The 15054-nt window shown below is 34.2% G+C and overlaps 1 protein-coding gene across 1 annotated transcript; it reads left to right on the forward strand.

Moving 5' to 3' along the window:
* The first annotated feature begins 9591 nt into the window (after positions 1-9591).
* Positions 9592-14380, forward strand: LOC143597715 (65-kDa microtubule-associated protein 1-like). Its single transcript, XM_077076136.1, has 9 exons — positions 9592-9702; positions 9781-9984; positions 11095-11349; positions 11426-11641; positions 12174-12329; positions 12416-12727; positions 12827-12914; positions 13698-13846; positions 13919-14380. Exons 1-9 carry the CDS (start codon positions 9631-9633, stop codon positions 14180-14182), a joined length of 1716 nt encoding a protein of 571 aa, XP_076932251.1. The 5' UTR covers positions 9592-9630; the 3' UTR covers positions 14183-14380.
* The last annotated feature ends 674 nt before the right edge of the window (positions 14381-15054 follow it).

Here is a 15054-nt window from a genome sequence, read left to right on the forward strand (position 1 = left end):
TTACGTTACGAGAATAAAATTCTTCTGGACCGAACGTTGAATCCGTTCAGAAGTATGAGAAAATGATAAGTCAAACTTGTTGACAGTTTTACCCTTAATCGGGTTTTGAAGCAATTGACCAGTCAACACCCTTCAATCACCGAAATTAATTGAAGGCTATTGACTAGGGAATGTGTATGAACGATTCTACAGTTTATAACTTACCCGAAAAGTGAAAGAATCAAGAGATATAATGAGTCAAAGATCAACGTATAAGCAAAGTCAAACGTCAAGGCTTGTGTCTTTAACGAATATGCAAAAACCGAAGGGTTTGAGAATGAGCAGAGGCAAGTGACGGCTATGGGATGTTCTTTAGGGTTAGATTAAAGTTTACAGCAGATGGTTATGTCTTGTTTATATAGGAAAACATAAAACGAACTAATTATGGGCTTTTGGCCCGTTTAGGTAAGTAAATATGGTTTAAAGGAAAGAATCATCAATTTATTCATAAAGATCTGATCTTGGACAAGGGAAAATGAATTAGGAGTTGTATGTTAGTTATATGATGTTTACTTGGACCTTAATTCACTCAAACATGCCTAAAATAAACGATTTTATAACTTAAACGAGTTGTTAAACGAAAAACGAACTAGATTCTGGTGCAGGTGAGCCATAGCGCTGCGCGACCACCATGGGGGTGGCCGCCGCGCGGCGCTCCAGTGATGAGGATGGGAAAGTTTCACAATTTGTCACAATTAGTCCTTGTGTTTTGATTTTTGGTCATTTATTAAATTTTAGATTAATTAAATAGGATTTAAACAATACGTAAAACATGAGGGGTAATAAGTGAGCATTAGAAACTTAAATATATTATTGTTGTTTAATAATGAAGATCTAAATTATTCCCGAGTCGGGTTAAACGTAAACGAACACGGTTTGAAAAATCCGAAATGTTACAATTTCCGTCTTAGGTTGGGGTGTGACAGTGAAGGCTTTGGGCTTGGGCTCAAATTGGTGACAAGGAGAACAAGGACTTGGCCCGTTATTGTTTCTTGTTAATTAAGCCTTTAAACCTAGTTCATATCTTATAAATAACCATGCTATGTAATTGTAATCTTCACACCTTATCATTGATATAACCTAGTTGCAGCCCGTGGATGTAGCTCCCTCGCTGGGACCGAACCACGTAAAATTCTTGTGTCGTTTATCATTTATTTTCTATTTACTGCGTGCATAATCGTGTGTGCTTGTTCATGTGCTGTTCCGCTACGCCACTTCGTTCCTCACACCGTGAACCCGCAACCATGGACGTAGATCCGCCATTGGCACCCACAACAGGATGGGCTTCATTCATTGTTGTGGGAGCAAAGTTTGTATTGTATGATTGGGTTTGTTTCTGTAGGCCTGTAGCAAACAAGGGGTGGTGGTGTCACACCCCAACCTAAGGCGGAAATGCCGGGGCGTGATCCGATTGCTCACAGCTCGAAGATACTATCATACATAAAAGGTGACAATATCTAATTAATTATTTTATTGAAAGAATACACTCAAGATCTAAATATAACAAACAATTTAAATACATGAATGTAAGCTCAAATAATGATTATCTTGTTTATATCCTAAGGTCTTGTCTAAGTGTCCAACTTCAATCTCCAATACAAAGCATCCTGCATATGCGTAGAAAATGGAGTTTGTCAACAACACATGTTGAGTGAGATGGTCACCAATTTTGACACAACAAATAGTTATATAATAAATAAGTAATAAATGTTAAATATTAAATACGCAAACAACACATGTGATAGTAATCAATCAAATCATAACAAAGCATATATCAACCATACACAACCAAAGACTAACCCAAGACTTGCTAATGTGCCAATGAATTGTTGCCAAGCGAATCGGGCATTGATTACGATGACTAAAGTTGTCGTTTTACCTTCGTCAAGCGAATCGGGCTCCGGTTACTAAGACGGTCGTATAATCATACTAATGAGAACCCTATACAAGGGGATATGTTGGACCTCTACGACAATGATAGAATATACACATAAGCAAATAGCAACTAGCAAATATCATTTAATTGATGTTCACACAATGATTATGTTTGCGAGTTTGTATATAATATATGATAGAAAATATGAGTAAGTACGCATATATCCCCAAAACGTTTGAAAACAGTTGATAAAAAGGGGAATGATCAAACTCACCTTAGATTAATGACAAACGAATATGAATGCGATTAAACGAGATAATGAATAAGCGAGTCATCCACTACATGTCAAACGATATAAAAAATCAGAATATGAATCCATGAGATATGATAATACAATTAAAAACGAACTCGTGGCCGCTAGAATCAGTCCAAACGGACGTTTAGAACTCAAGTTATGTTTGTTTTAAGATTTAAGCGAGCTGGTACTAACCAGAATCCAAACAGTGATTCGGGAATTGGGTTTTGGTCAGTAGCCTTAAAATTACGTTACGAGAATAAAAGTCTTCTGGACCGAATATTGAATCCGACCAGAAGTATGAGAAAACGTTAAGTCAAACTTGTTGACTATTTTGCCCTTTAACGAGTTTTAAGCAAATTGACCAGTCAACACCCTTCAACCACCGAAATTGATTGAAGGTTATTGATTAGGGAATGAATATGAATGATTCCTATGTTTACAACTTACCCGGAAAGTGAAAGAACAAATAGATATGACGAGTCAAAGATCCATACACATGCAAAGTCAAACGAACAAGCTTGTATCTTCAACGAATAAGCAAAAACCGAAGGGCTTGGTGATGAACAGAGGTAGGAAGGCTGCGAAGGCTCCTCTAGGGTTCGTGTAAAGTCTTATGACAGGAGATTAGGGGTTGTTTATATAGGAAAAGCAATAACGAACCATATTTAGTATATTCACTCGTTTATGAAACCGAATCGAGTTTTAATGATCAAATCAATAGTATAATCAGTAAATTTCGTTCTTGGACTAGGTTTAATGAATATGGACATGTATCTAAGCTTTGAGGGATTTCTTGGGGCTTAATTCACTCGATTATGTCCTAAAATAAGCGATTTCGGGCAAAAAACGAACTAGAAAACGATTTTAAATGAAACGAGCTGTGCAGGTAGTCCAAGGCGCCGCGTGGTGGGCCTAGGCCACCCCACCACGTGGTGCTCCGGCCAAAAAAATTGAAATTTCAGTTTTCGTCAACTTTAGTCCCTATAGTTTGGATTTAGGTCATTTAACGAACTTTTTATGCATAGTTTAAGATTTGAACAACATATAAAGTATAAGGGGCCTAAAGTGAACATTATAAACTTAATTACTTATAAACACTTGATTTTAAATAATAATAAAGGTCTAAAAATGTTTCGGTTGGTTCAAACATAAACGACTACGGGTTTGAAAAAATCCGAAATGTTACAGGTGGATCCATTTCCCACCCTCTCACATGCATATATACATATAGCTTTAATAATATTTTAATGAGGTTTGTAAAGGTTTGTTGTTATGCAAGAAAGTTAGAGTTTTTGAGAAAAGTTTGAAATATGTCATGGTGTTGATATGTCGGTTTGTGAAGCTTTGTTGTTGTGGATGTTCTTACAAGCCTACACACTATTCTCGTATTCATAAGTTCACACACAACACAATCCATTAAACCGTGTTATTTCATTTGTTACTAGCTTTAGAGCCCGTGTAAAACACTAGATGATCCAAATTATAAAATTACAAGTAAAGCAAATAATTACATAACTTATATGAAACAATTACATCTTTGCTTATATCGATACTATGTGTAAATAAATTGATTTTATATATATCACAAAATGATATTTTTCAAAAAAAAAATGTACTTAATAAAAAAAATGCACATGCAAAAACATACCCGAGAATGTTCATTCTGTTGAAAATTTCATTCTTAGTATCATATATATATATAATTGAAAGATGTTCAACAAAAAACCTGAAACAATCCTTGATATAAAAAACCAAGATTTTATTAGTATATACTGAACTCTTAATAACTAATATTTTTTATAAAAATTTTTGTATGTTGATGTATTTAAGTGTAGTTTTATCAGTTTTGACATCTATATTTACGATTACAATTATGAAAATTAGTTTTTTTACGCATATCTATGTTTTTTTTACACATATGTAAATTTTTACCACATAAATTGTACACATGTGTAACTTGTGATTTATATATGTAATCAAATTTTTTTTTATAAATATGATAAAACAAGTCTCAAATAATGTTAATATATAAAAAATGTTAAAAAAATATTTGGTTTTTAAGAGTTCTTAAAAGTTCTTAACTTTTTTTGAGTTCTTAAATGAAACTAACCCTATATATATATATTATATATATATATATAGTTTACTAAAAAAAGTAACTGAAAAAATAAATGAATAGATTTTAAGTTATATTTATAATAATAGATAATTTTAACACACCCACAAACACACACACACACATATATAGTTTACTAAAAAAACTAACTGAAAAATAAATGGATAGATTTAAAGTATGTATTTATAATAATAGACAAATGGATTGATTTTAAAAAAAATAGATCGATTTTTAAGCATATATTTATAATTTAATGATTAAAAAATTGCTTTGTGAAATGTAAGCGTATTCGAGTTTTGTTTTTCTTTATGATCTTTAACAATTTAGATAGTATAATATGCTAATGGTAACATTTGAAATTATATTTTTTCATTCTTAACAAACATGGTTTGTTGTTGATTTTTGCATTTGTCAAGTATTTTGGAATATAAAGTAAAATAATATTTATTTGAGTAAAGTGTCAATTTCGTCCTTGTGGTTTGGCAAATAATGCAAATTTAGTCCAAAAGGTTTAGTATTTGCATATGGACCATCCATGTTTCCCGATTCTTGCCAATTACATCCAAATCACTAACCCCATTAAATTGAATCGTTACGTAAGGGGTAGACATGTCTTTTCATTCTTTCTTTATTATACGAGTAAAGTGCCAAATCGTCCCTGAGGTTTAATAACATTTGCGAATTTCATCCAAAATATTTTTTTCGCAATTAGACCCTCGATTTTTCTTAGCCGTTGCCAATTTCGTCCAAATTGTTAACTCGGTCTAAATTCAACTTTAACTCAGGGGTGTTACTGTCCTTTTACACGTTTGTTCACATCATTATTATTATTACACTTAGCTAAACCCTTTATATGACGAAAACTAAAGAAGAGTAAACAAACGAATACTATATTGGATTCAAACATAGGAATCGTGAGATGCTATATATGTCATCGAACAAACACATAATAATAATAATAATAATAATAATAATAATAATAATAATAATAATAATAATAATAATAATAATGTAACAAACATGTAAAAGGACAGTAACACCCCTGAGTTAATGTTGAATTTAGACCGAGTTAACAATTTGGACGAAATTGGCAACGGTAGGGAAAAATCGAGGGTCTAATTGCGAAAAAAAATTTTGGACGAAATTCGCAAATGTTATCAAACCTCAGGTACGATTTTGACGCTTTACTCGTATTAATAAAGAAAGAACTTTTTTTAGAAATGGGGCACTTTTTTAGGCTTTAATTACAAAGGGTGTGGAGAAAATATTCTAATCACAAGAGAGGCATTTTCACTTAGTATTAGCGAATAAGAAAAGTTAGTAGAGGTGTAAGAAACATGTCAGGCATGTAAGACGGTCATTAAGTGAGATGATGAAATCTCCCTTGATAATGGCGAATTAAGGTTCCACTTAATTTTATTATATAATTTATATATAAACAAATTAATTAAGTTATATAATAAAACTTCACTGCTATGTTTTTTTTTACAACGATGACTTTCTTTACTATTCAATTTGGAGAGACCCGTTGTCCCATTATGGCCAGACTATGTTGTCTTAATCAGATACACGTTGGCTTTAGAGTTTGGTTTAAGGGGGTGTTTAGAATTCCTTATTTTTGCCTCCTTATGACTTATAACTTATTAAAAACTTGAAAATGTAATTTAGGTTTGCTTAATATGTGAGAGTAAAAGTTTTATAAGTCACAAGGTTATGACTTATGACTTTTTCATAAGTCATAAAAAGGTAAAAATAAGAAATCCCAAACACAGCCTTAATAAACAAATTTTTTTTCATGTTTGCGTGTCTATTACATAAACGAACATAAACGTTTTTTTTTTGCCGAACAGTTCACGAACAATTTACAAATGTCCAAGTCGTTTATAAGCCTAGTGATGTGATATAATCACATAGAAGTTTATGTTAACATTTAATTCACAAAAACATGAAACATTTTGTTATTTTTAGGGTTATTATACATATATAAATGACAGAATTACAAATTTTGTCCTTTAAAATAAGACGAATTACGGTTCGTGTCCTTTTCTAAGTTTCCTTGCAGGCGGTGTACTTTAAACTTTTTTTTTACACGTTATGTCCTTTACGCTAACTGGGTTAGAAAAACTCAGTTAAATGCCCTCACGTGAGGCGCATGTGAGGGCATTTTTATCTTTTCACCTGTACCTGCAACTTCTTCTTCCTCTTTCCCTATGTTTCTTTAATCTCCCTTTCCATCCACCACCAACAGCCATGAACACCACCACCACCACCACCAAAAAACCACAACCATCCGATCTCCAACCGCCATCTCCGCAAACACCTCCGTATGGTTCCATCATCATCTTCATCTTCCCGTTGAAAACCCTAATTCATCTTCCCGGAGAACCCACAAACCCAGATTCAATAGTTAATCTATTAACAATTATTATTATTATTTATAATAATAATAATAATAATAATAATAATAATAATAAAATCAAAACATCTCCCTCCTTCTTCTCCTATTATCCCTGCGCCACTGTACCCACCCATCACCTAACCTCCATCTATAAATAAAGCTATCAACATCCACATTTACGTCATTCTAATTCAGCCATGATCAGACCACAGAGGCCACAGTTTGTCCTCTTTGGATCGTCAATTGTTCAGCTCAGTTTCAGCAATGACGGTTGGGGCGCCATGCTCGCTGACATCTACGCTCGTAAGGTATTGACGTCAACCGTTCATTTTATTTATAAACTTCGTTCGAACAAAATGTTGATTTTGGTTTCCTAATTCAACCCAACCCTAATTCAACCCAAGGTATTACCGGACTGGTTGGTGGCGGCAGTGAAGATGGATCTGGGTTTGTGGGTTCTCCGGCGAGTTGGATCTGGAAGATGGATCTGGGTTTGTGTCTTCTACGGCGAGTTTGACCGGAATCTGGGTTTATGGGTTCTCCGGCGAGTTGGATCTGGGTTTGTGGGTTCTAAGCAGTTTGGTGTTGCAGGGTGGTCGGGATAAGTGGTGGTCGGATCTAATGGTGGTCACAGAGATGGTGACACTTGTTGGTGGGGATAAGCGGTGGTGATGTTGGGTGTTGCAGACTTGCAGCCTTGCAGGTGGTGGCGGTGGTGATGGTGGCCGGGAGAGTGGTGATGAATCTGAGATGAGATGGAGACGGTGGCTGGTGGCGGAGCTATGGTGGCGGTGGTGATACCTTGGTGAAACCCTAGATTGTTAATCAAAGTGTGTGTTAATAGATACAGAAACAGAAGAAGAAGAAGAAGTTGCAGGGTAGGCAAAAAGACAAAACTACCCTCACATGCTTCTCACGTGATGGGATTTAACAGAGTTTTTCTAACCCAGTTAGCGTAAAGGACATAACTTGTAGGAAAAAAAAGTTTAAAGTACACCGCCTGCAAGGAAACTTAGAAAAGGACACGAACCGTAATTCGTCTTATTTTAAAGGACAAAATTTGTAATTCTGTCTATATAAATATATAATATGTTATGTTATATAAGAAAATGTAGCTAAAATGTTATATATTAATATCAGTCATGTTTAGGTGGCACACCCAATTCGCCATTATCAAGTGAGATTTCACCATCTCGCTTAATCACCGTCTTACATTCCTGACATGTTTCTTATACATCTACTAACTTTTCTTATTCGCCAATACTAAGTGAAAATACCCCTCTTGTGATTGGAATACTTCTCAGCACCCCTTGTGATTAAAGCCTAAAAAGGAGTCCCATTTCTAAAAAAAATTCATAAAGAAATAGTGAAAAGACATGTCTACCCCTGACCTAACAATTTAATTTAACAGGGTTAGTGATTTGGATATAATTGGCAAGAATAGGAAAACGTGGATGGTCAATATACAAAAAATAAATTTTTTGGACTAAATTCGTATTATTGCCAAACAATAAGGCTGAAAATGGCACTTTACCTATTTTTTTATATAAAAATCTATAAATATAATATAAATAGAGTGTAAAAAAAAGTGAATAATATTTATTTTTATAAAAATGTATACATATATTATAAATAGCTGTAAACATAAAGCGAATTATTATTAATCCATGACATATATTAGGGTAACCACTAAGCGACATGCGTTACAATTATTTTATTTTCTTAAAAGAGTTGGATTATATATATATATATATATTAATATTAATTAATGTAACACTCCTTTGTTTTTTAACTTTCAAAAATTAATATAAAGAGTTAATCAGTTTAATTGTGACTCATCAATGCTTTAATGTTAATTCATGAATTTGGTGATAGGTTGATTAAGTGCATTAAATATTCACACCTAACAACAACAAAAAAGCCACAGGGGTAAATCCGTCCTCTTAGAAGATATGGAACGACAATAATAATAAAACGTTTGACCGTATCTTACCCACTGACCCACTCTTCCTCTTCATCTCATCCCGACAGTAAACAGTGGTACTACAAACACACCACAACACAACACAACACAACACTCATCTTTCTTCCCCAAAACCCTAATCTTCACTGTAAGCTCACTGTTCTGTCTCTTATCTTCATCTTCACCACAAATGTACTTCTTTATGCACGTTTTTTATTAGCGTAATCAATTCGTCGAGATCTCGACTTCCAAACTCCATTAACTACTTGTTTAGCTTCTGACTGACTTACATTTGGTTTCTAGATTTGAGATCTTGATTCGTCGATGACTGTTACTGAATTAGGGTTTTCTTTTGTTTATTAAGGGCTTTTGTTACTTAATTCGATAGATTGATTGAGCTACTTCACTTAGATCTAATTAATTTATTTATTTACTTACTATTTTAAATAATTTCACTTAAATTAATAGAAGACCAGCGTTTAGCTATTTAGGGGGTTTGCTGTCAGTTCATGTCTTAACATGTTTAACAGACGCTATTAACACCAGTATCAAACATGAAAACAACTCTTTTAACAGTTGACTTTAGTGGTCTGAGCATGACAGTTATGCGTTTTACGGACCAAGAAAGAGAAATAATGTACTCAAGCATCTTTATTTTTAAAAATGTATAAAATTGCATAGCGCATTTTTTTGCTAAACAGGTTTTATCGTGTCTAAACAGGGCCCATTATGACGACCCTAGGGGGTCATAACATTACTATTCATGATTTGTTATTCTATTAGTGACTTGTTATAATATTACTATTTGTGACTCGCGAGACTTGGCTAAGTAGCTCCTCGGCCTCAGACGCAAGGAAACCAAAAGTTTCTTTTTAGCTAAATTGAATGCGCACTAATTTTAAATATTAACAAATATGCAGGTAGGTTGCAGTGATACAATATGGCAGAGGTAGATGTTCAAAACCCGCTTCTTGGAGAAACAACTTGCGGGTCGTTACTGCATCAGTTGCAAGTAATATACATTTTCTATGACTTTTTATTGTTAATTTTGTTATGCAGGAAGTTACTGAACTTTTGTGTACTTTTGCAGAAAATATGGGATGAAGTTGGTGAAAGTGACGAGGAAAGAGATAAGATGCTTCTTCAAATCGAGCAAGAATGTTTAGACGTTTACAAGCGGAAAGTTGACCAAGCCACAAAGTCAAGATCACACCTTCTTCAGGCACTTGCGGATGCTAAGCTTGAACTTACCACTCTTCTTGCATCACTTGGGGAAAAAACGTTTGTTGGAATTGTAAGTATGAATGTTGTTCTACTTAGGCGTGCAAATGAATGGAACTGAACGGGCATGTTTGTGTTCGATTGCTTACGGTTTATCTTAAACCAAACAAATGCTCGAACATGGCCAAATAAGTGATAGGGTTTTCTTGTTCGTGTTCGTTCGTTAAAGAAAATGAGCGTGTTTGTGTTCGTTTGGTAATAGTATAAACAAACGGTTTACGAACACAAATGAAGACAAACGAACGAACTAACTGTAATGGCCCAAGAAGAAGTTTAAATGAATATATAAACGAACGAACTTAAAACAAAGGCAAACTAATTAACATAAACGAACGAAAGTAAACGATTATAAATGAACAAACATTTAGAAAAACTAATGATCAAACACGAACAACTAATGATCGGACACGAACAACTAAACGAATGGCGTTTTTTTTGTTGTTTGTTTGTTAGATAATGAACATCTTCGTGCTTGTTTATGTTCGTTTGTTAATAGTATAAGTGAGTGGTTCACAAATGCAAATGAACATGAGCGAATGAACATACATGAAGTGATGAACAAACATAACCAAGTGAGCGCCAATTAAAAGTACACGTGAACATCAGTCTCTTAGACCTAAAACAATAATTAAACTAAACTGTATTGTAACGGGTCAACAAAGTTTAAATGTATAAACAGATAAACTTAAGAATTGTAAACTAATGTAAACAGATGAAAATAAACAAGTGTAAATAAATGAACGTTCACGAACATTAATGATTAGAGGAGACATGTGCTCTTGTCTGTTTGTTTAACTATATGAATAAAAAATATGTTCATGTTTGTTCGTTTATTAAATAAACGAACTTCCAGCTGAACTGCTCAGTCAGGAATAGTTCATTGAAAGTTTGGTTTGTTTATAGGTCTACGTGTACTAATAGTTCACTGAACTGCTCAACGAATGTAAACTAATGAATGTTAATGAAAGAAAATAATGAGTGTAAATGAACAGAAACTCACAAACATAATTGAATAGATGAGACGTGTGTTCTTGTTTGTTTGTTAAACAATGTGTGCTTTTATTTTTATGTATTTCTGTGTGAGTTTTTGGTGCTTATATGTTTCTTATGTTTCTATTTGCAGCCCGATAAGACATCGGGAACTATTAAGGAACAACTTGCTGCAATTGCACCGGCTTTAGAACAATTATGGAAGCAAAAAGATGAACGTATAAAGGAGATATCGGACGTGCAAGCACAGATACAAAAAATATGTGGAGAAATAGCCGGGAGCATTGATCGTAAAGAGAGTCAAACGGTCAAAGTTGACGTGTCAGATTTATCTTTGAAGAAGTTAGATGAGTTTCATGGTCAACTGCAAGAACTTCAAAGAGAAAAGGTAAAAACTTAATTCTTTCTGTTAGCTTTTAGTGTAGACGGTGATGCTGACTTATGTGTGACTTTTGACTTTGAAGAGCGATAGGCTGCACAAGGTTCTTGAGTTAGTGAGTACTGTGCATGATCTTTGTGCGGTTCTTGGGATTGATTTTTACAGTACGGTTACCGAGGTTCATCCTAGTTTGAATGATGCAACGGATGAGCAATCTAAAAGTATAAGCAATGATACGCTTGCTAGGCTGGCGAAGACGGTTGTTGCTTTGAAAGAAGATAAGAAGCAAAGGCTACAAAAGGTATAAACTTTTAAAAGTAGTTGCATTTTTTAACTACGTATTGTTAAAACATGTTTAGATGGAGCTATTTATTTTTTTTGTTTTGTTTTCGTATCATTTTTTTTCAAAAACAAAAGTATGTAATACAAAATAAAAATAGGATAGGGCAATTGGTAACTAATAAATTGGTAGAGGGGCTTATATATAAAAAGAGGTATATAAAAAATGAGTCAAATGAGTTAAACATATAAGACACATAAGAATAAAGCAGGCCAATGTGTACCATGGTTAAATATAAATTAATTATAAAAGTGAAATACTTAAAGCGGGTCAAATGGGTTAGATATAAAAAAGAATAAAACACAATTCTAAAAATGTCACTGGTTAGAACTTGGAATTTGAAAAAGTTAGTAAAAGCGGTTTAGCATTTATTAAAGAAAAATGTAGAAATCAGTAGAAGTGGATTTTCTAAAACAGTTTTATAATAAAAACCATTCATCTCTTTTTCATGTATTTGTTTGAAAAAAAACCATGTTTTTGTGTTTTTTTACAGCTTCAAGAATTAGCAGCTCAGCTAATAGATCTTTGGAATTTAATGGACACATCCGAGGAAGAACAGCGTTTGTTTGATCATGTAACTTGTAACATATCAGCTTCAGTGGATGAATTAAACGTCCCAGGAGCTCTTGCTCAAGACTTAATTGAACAGGTACCCTAATTTTAATTACTTAAATAACAGAACACATTATAAATTTGATTCTATAGTTGTAAACATATTAACTATCTTTTTTCAAGGCTGAGGTGGAAGTTGAAAGGCTAGACCAATTAAAATCCAGCAAAATGAAGGAAATTGCATTTAAAAAACAAGGCGAGCTTGAAGAAATTTTCGCACGCGCACACGTGGAGATCGACACGCAAGCTGCTAGGGAGAAAATACTGGCTTTGATCGATTCAGGAAATGTGGAACCGTCTGAGTTGCTTGCTGACATGGACAACCAGATCATAAAGGCTAAAGAAGAGGCTCTTAGCAGAAAAGATATTTTGGATAAAGTTGAAAAGTGGATGTTGGCTTGTGAAGAAGAGAGCTGGCTTGATGATTATAATCGGGTAATTGTCCTTTTTTAAGTTTAGCGTTTGCTAAATTATTATTTAATGATTTATTAACGTAATTTGATTATGCTTGGGGTTTTGGATTCTGTGTATTAGGATGATAACAGGTACAATGCAAGCAGAGGCGCGCATTTGAATCTTAAGCGAGCGGAAAAGGCCAGAATTTTGGTGAACAAAATTCCAGGTATTTATGATTTTTAAGAAAAGATTAAGCTTTGACAATTAATGATGGCTAAGGGTGTAAACGAGCCAAGCTAAGCTCGAGCTTCGCTTGCTTAGCTTAAATGAGGCGATCTTGGCTCGTTTTGAGCTCATTCAAAGCTGCTCGGCTCACAATAAGTTTTTCAAGCTCGAGCTTGGCTCTTTTCTATTTAAATTATTTAATTATTTTAGTTCTATACACATATATTTGTTCTTAATAGGTATGAGTATTTATATAAAAACACATAATATATATTATCTGGTAGTGTTTATCATAGTTATAGGGGTGTGCATGAAATAAAAATAACTGGTCCGTAACTCGAATAAACAAAACTCAACTCAAAATTGATGGATTTTTAAATCGAATTTTATGTTTGGTTTCAGTTTCACATCTAGTGAAAACCAAAAAAAACTGAACCGAAATCGTAAAACTGAACATGACTTTTTTAGCTGAATCCATAACAACCGAAAAGACTTGATTTTTGTAGCTAAAAATTTGTCCCAAAATCATTATTTTGGGCCATTTATTCAGCCCAAAAATTTCAATCCCAAATGACAACTGAAAAAAAACTGAAAATTTTACAATTGCAAAATTGTTATATTAATATATTTAAAAGGACCGTTTAGGCTCGCAAGCCTAGTTGGTAGTCAAGCTCGGTATATGGAGCTTGTACCGCCGATCTCTGGTAGCTGACGAGCGGCTCGGCTTGTGATGGCATGATGGTTAGTTGGTTTCTTAAGTATGACTTATGATGGCACAATGCAGCTCTTGTTGACACTTTGGTTAACAAGACTCGGGCGTGGGAAGAAGATCATGAGCTGACATTCATGTATGATGGTGTCCCGCTACTTGCCATGCTAGATGAATACGCAATGCTCAGGCATGAACGGGAAGAAGAAAAACGAAGGCTAAAGGTTAATAATATAACATTCGATTTCTTTTATCATATTTAATAGTTTTAAGCTCAAACGCTATAATGTTGACAGGATCATAAGAAAATCCAAGAACAGCCAAATACTGAGCAAGAAACCCCATTTGGTTCCAGACCGAGTCCAGCTCGGCCCGCGGGTGTAACAAAGAAGGTGGCGGGCCCACGTGCTAATGGAACTCCAAACAGACGGCTGTCTCTCAATCAAAATGGAAGTAGGTCGGTGAACAAAGACGGGAAGAGTATTTCTCCATTGAAACATGCTCCCGTCGATGCTGCTTCACGGGTATCTGGCACCGAGCCTGCTCCCACCACACCTTAAACTTAGGGTAATCGAATAAAAGCTGATATTTTAGGATTTCTTGTTTTTTTAATCGGTGTTTAGGGAGATGGTGTTTTAAACGAGTGAACACACGGTTGATGGTGCAGCTCATTTTTTGTATTCGGCACTTTTTTTACCTTATCTAACCCAATGGTTTTTGTTTACATTTGCCTAAAGCTAAAATGCCAAGTGGAATAACTATTAGATACGGTAGCATAAACTCATAGTCATAGGATGCGGTTGCCTCTTGGACAAGAACATGCTGAAAGTAGGTAGAAAACGTAGTTCAGGTCACCTTGGTCTCCTCTGATATATACCTTAGGGTGTTAGGGGTGAGCTTCGGCTTTCTTTTGTGTATGTTGAACCTGAATCGGTATGCACCCCTAACAAATCGGTTGCATTTGGGGTGGCAATTGGGTATGTTGTATTTCGGTTTAGTGAAGCCGAAGGCCCGGGGGGGGGGGGTTTGAAATGTTTTTTCTTTATTTTTTTTAATATATATATATATATATAGGATTAGACTCATTTCAGAAGTTTTCTTATTGCGAGAAGTGTGAGAAGTCTTTCCAGCCAATCATATAATTTTCTTTTTATTTTTTGTTTAATTAATTACTAGGCCATATTAGTAAAATTTTCATGCTTTGTTTTTTGGTAACTAATAAATAAGTTAGGAGTTTCATATATTATTTTTGTCACACCCCAAATTTTGACTAACAGAGTTTTATTGCGAGGCATGTGACATACCAGGATTTAGTTCATTCGTTATACCAAACAACCAAATTAAAATATTCAAAACATTTATTTAAGTCTCATTCAAACATGAGAACACAAAATCCAATCCAAACAATTTAAAGTTTTGCAGAAACGTAAAA

Source organism: Bidens hawaiensis, unplaced genomic scaffold (assembly GCF_021521415.1).
Source record: "Bidens hawaiensis isolate Kalapana, Puna unplaced genomic scaffold, B.hawaiensis_p1.1 tig00048928_1, whole genome shotgun sequence".
NCBI lineage: Eukaryota > Viridiplantae > Streptophyta > Magnoliopsida > Asterales > Asteraceae > Bidens > Bidens hawaiensis.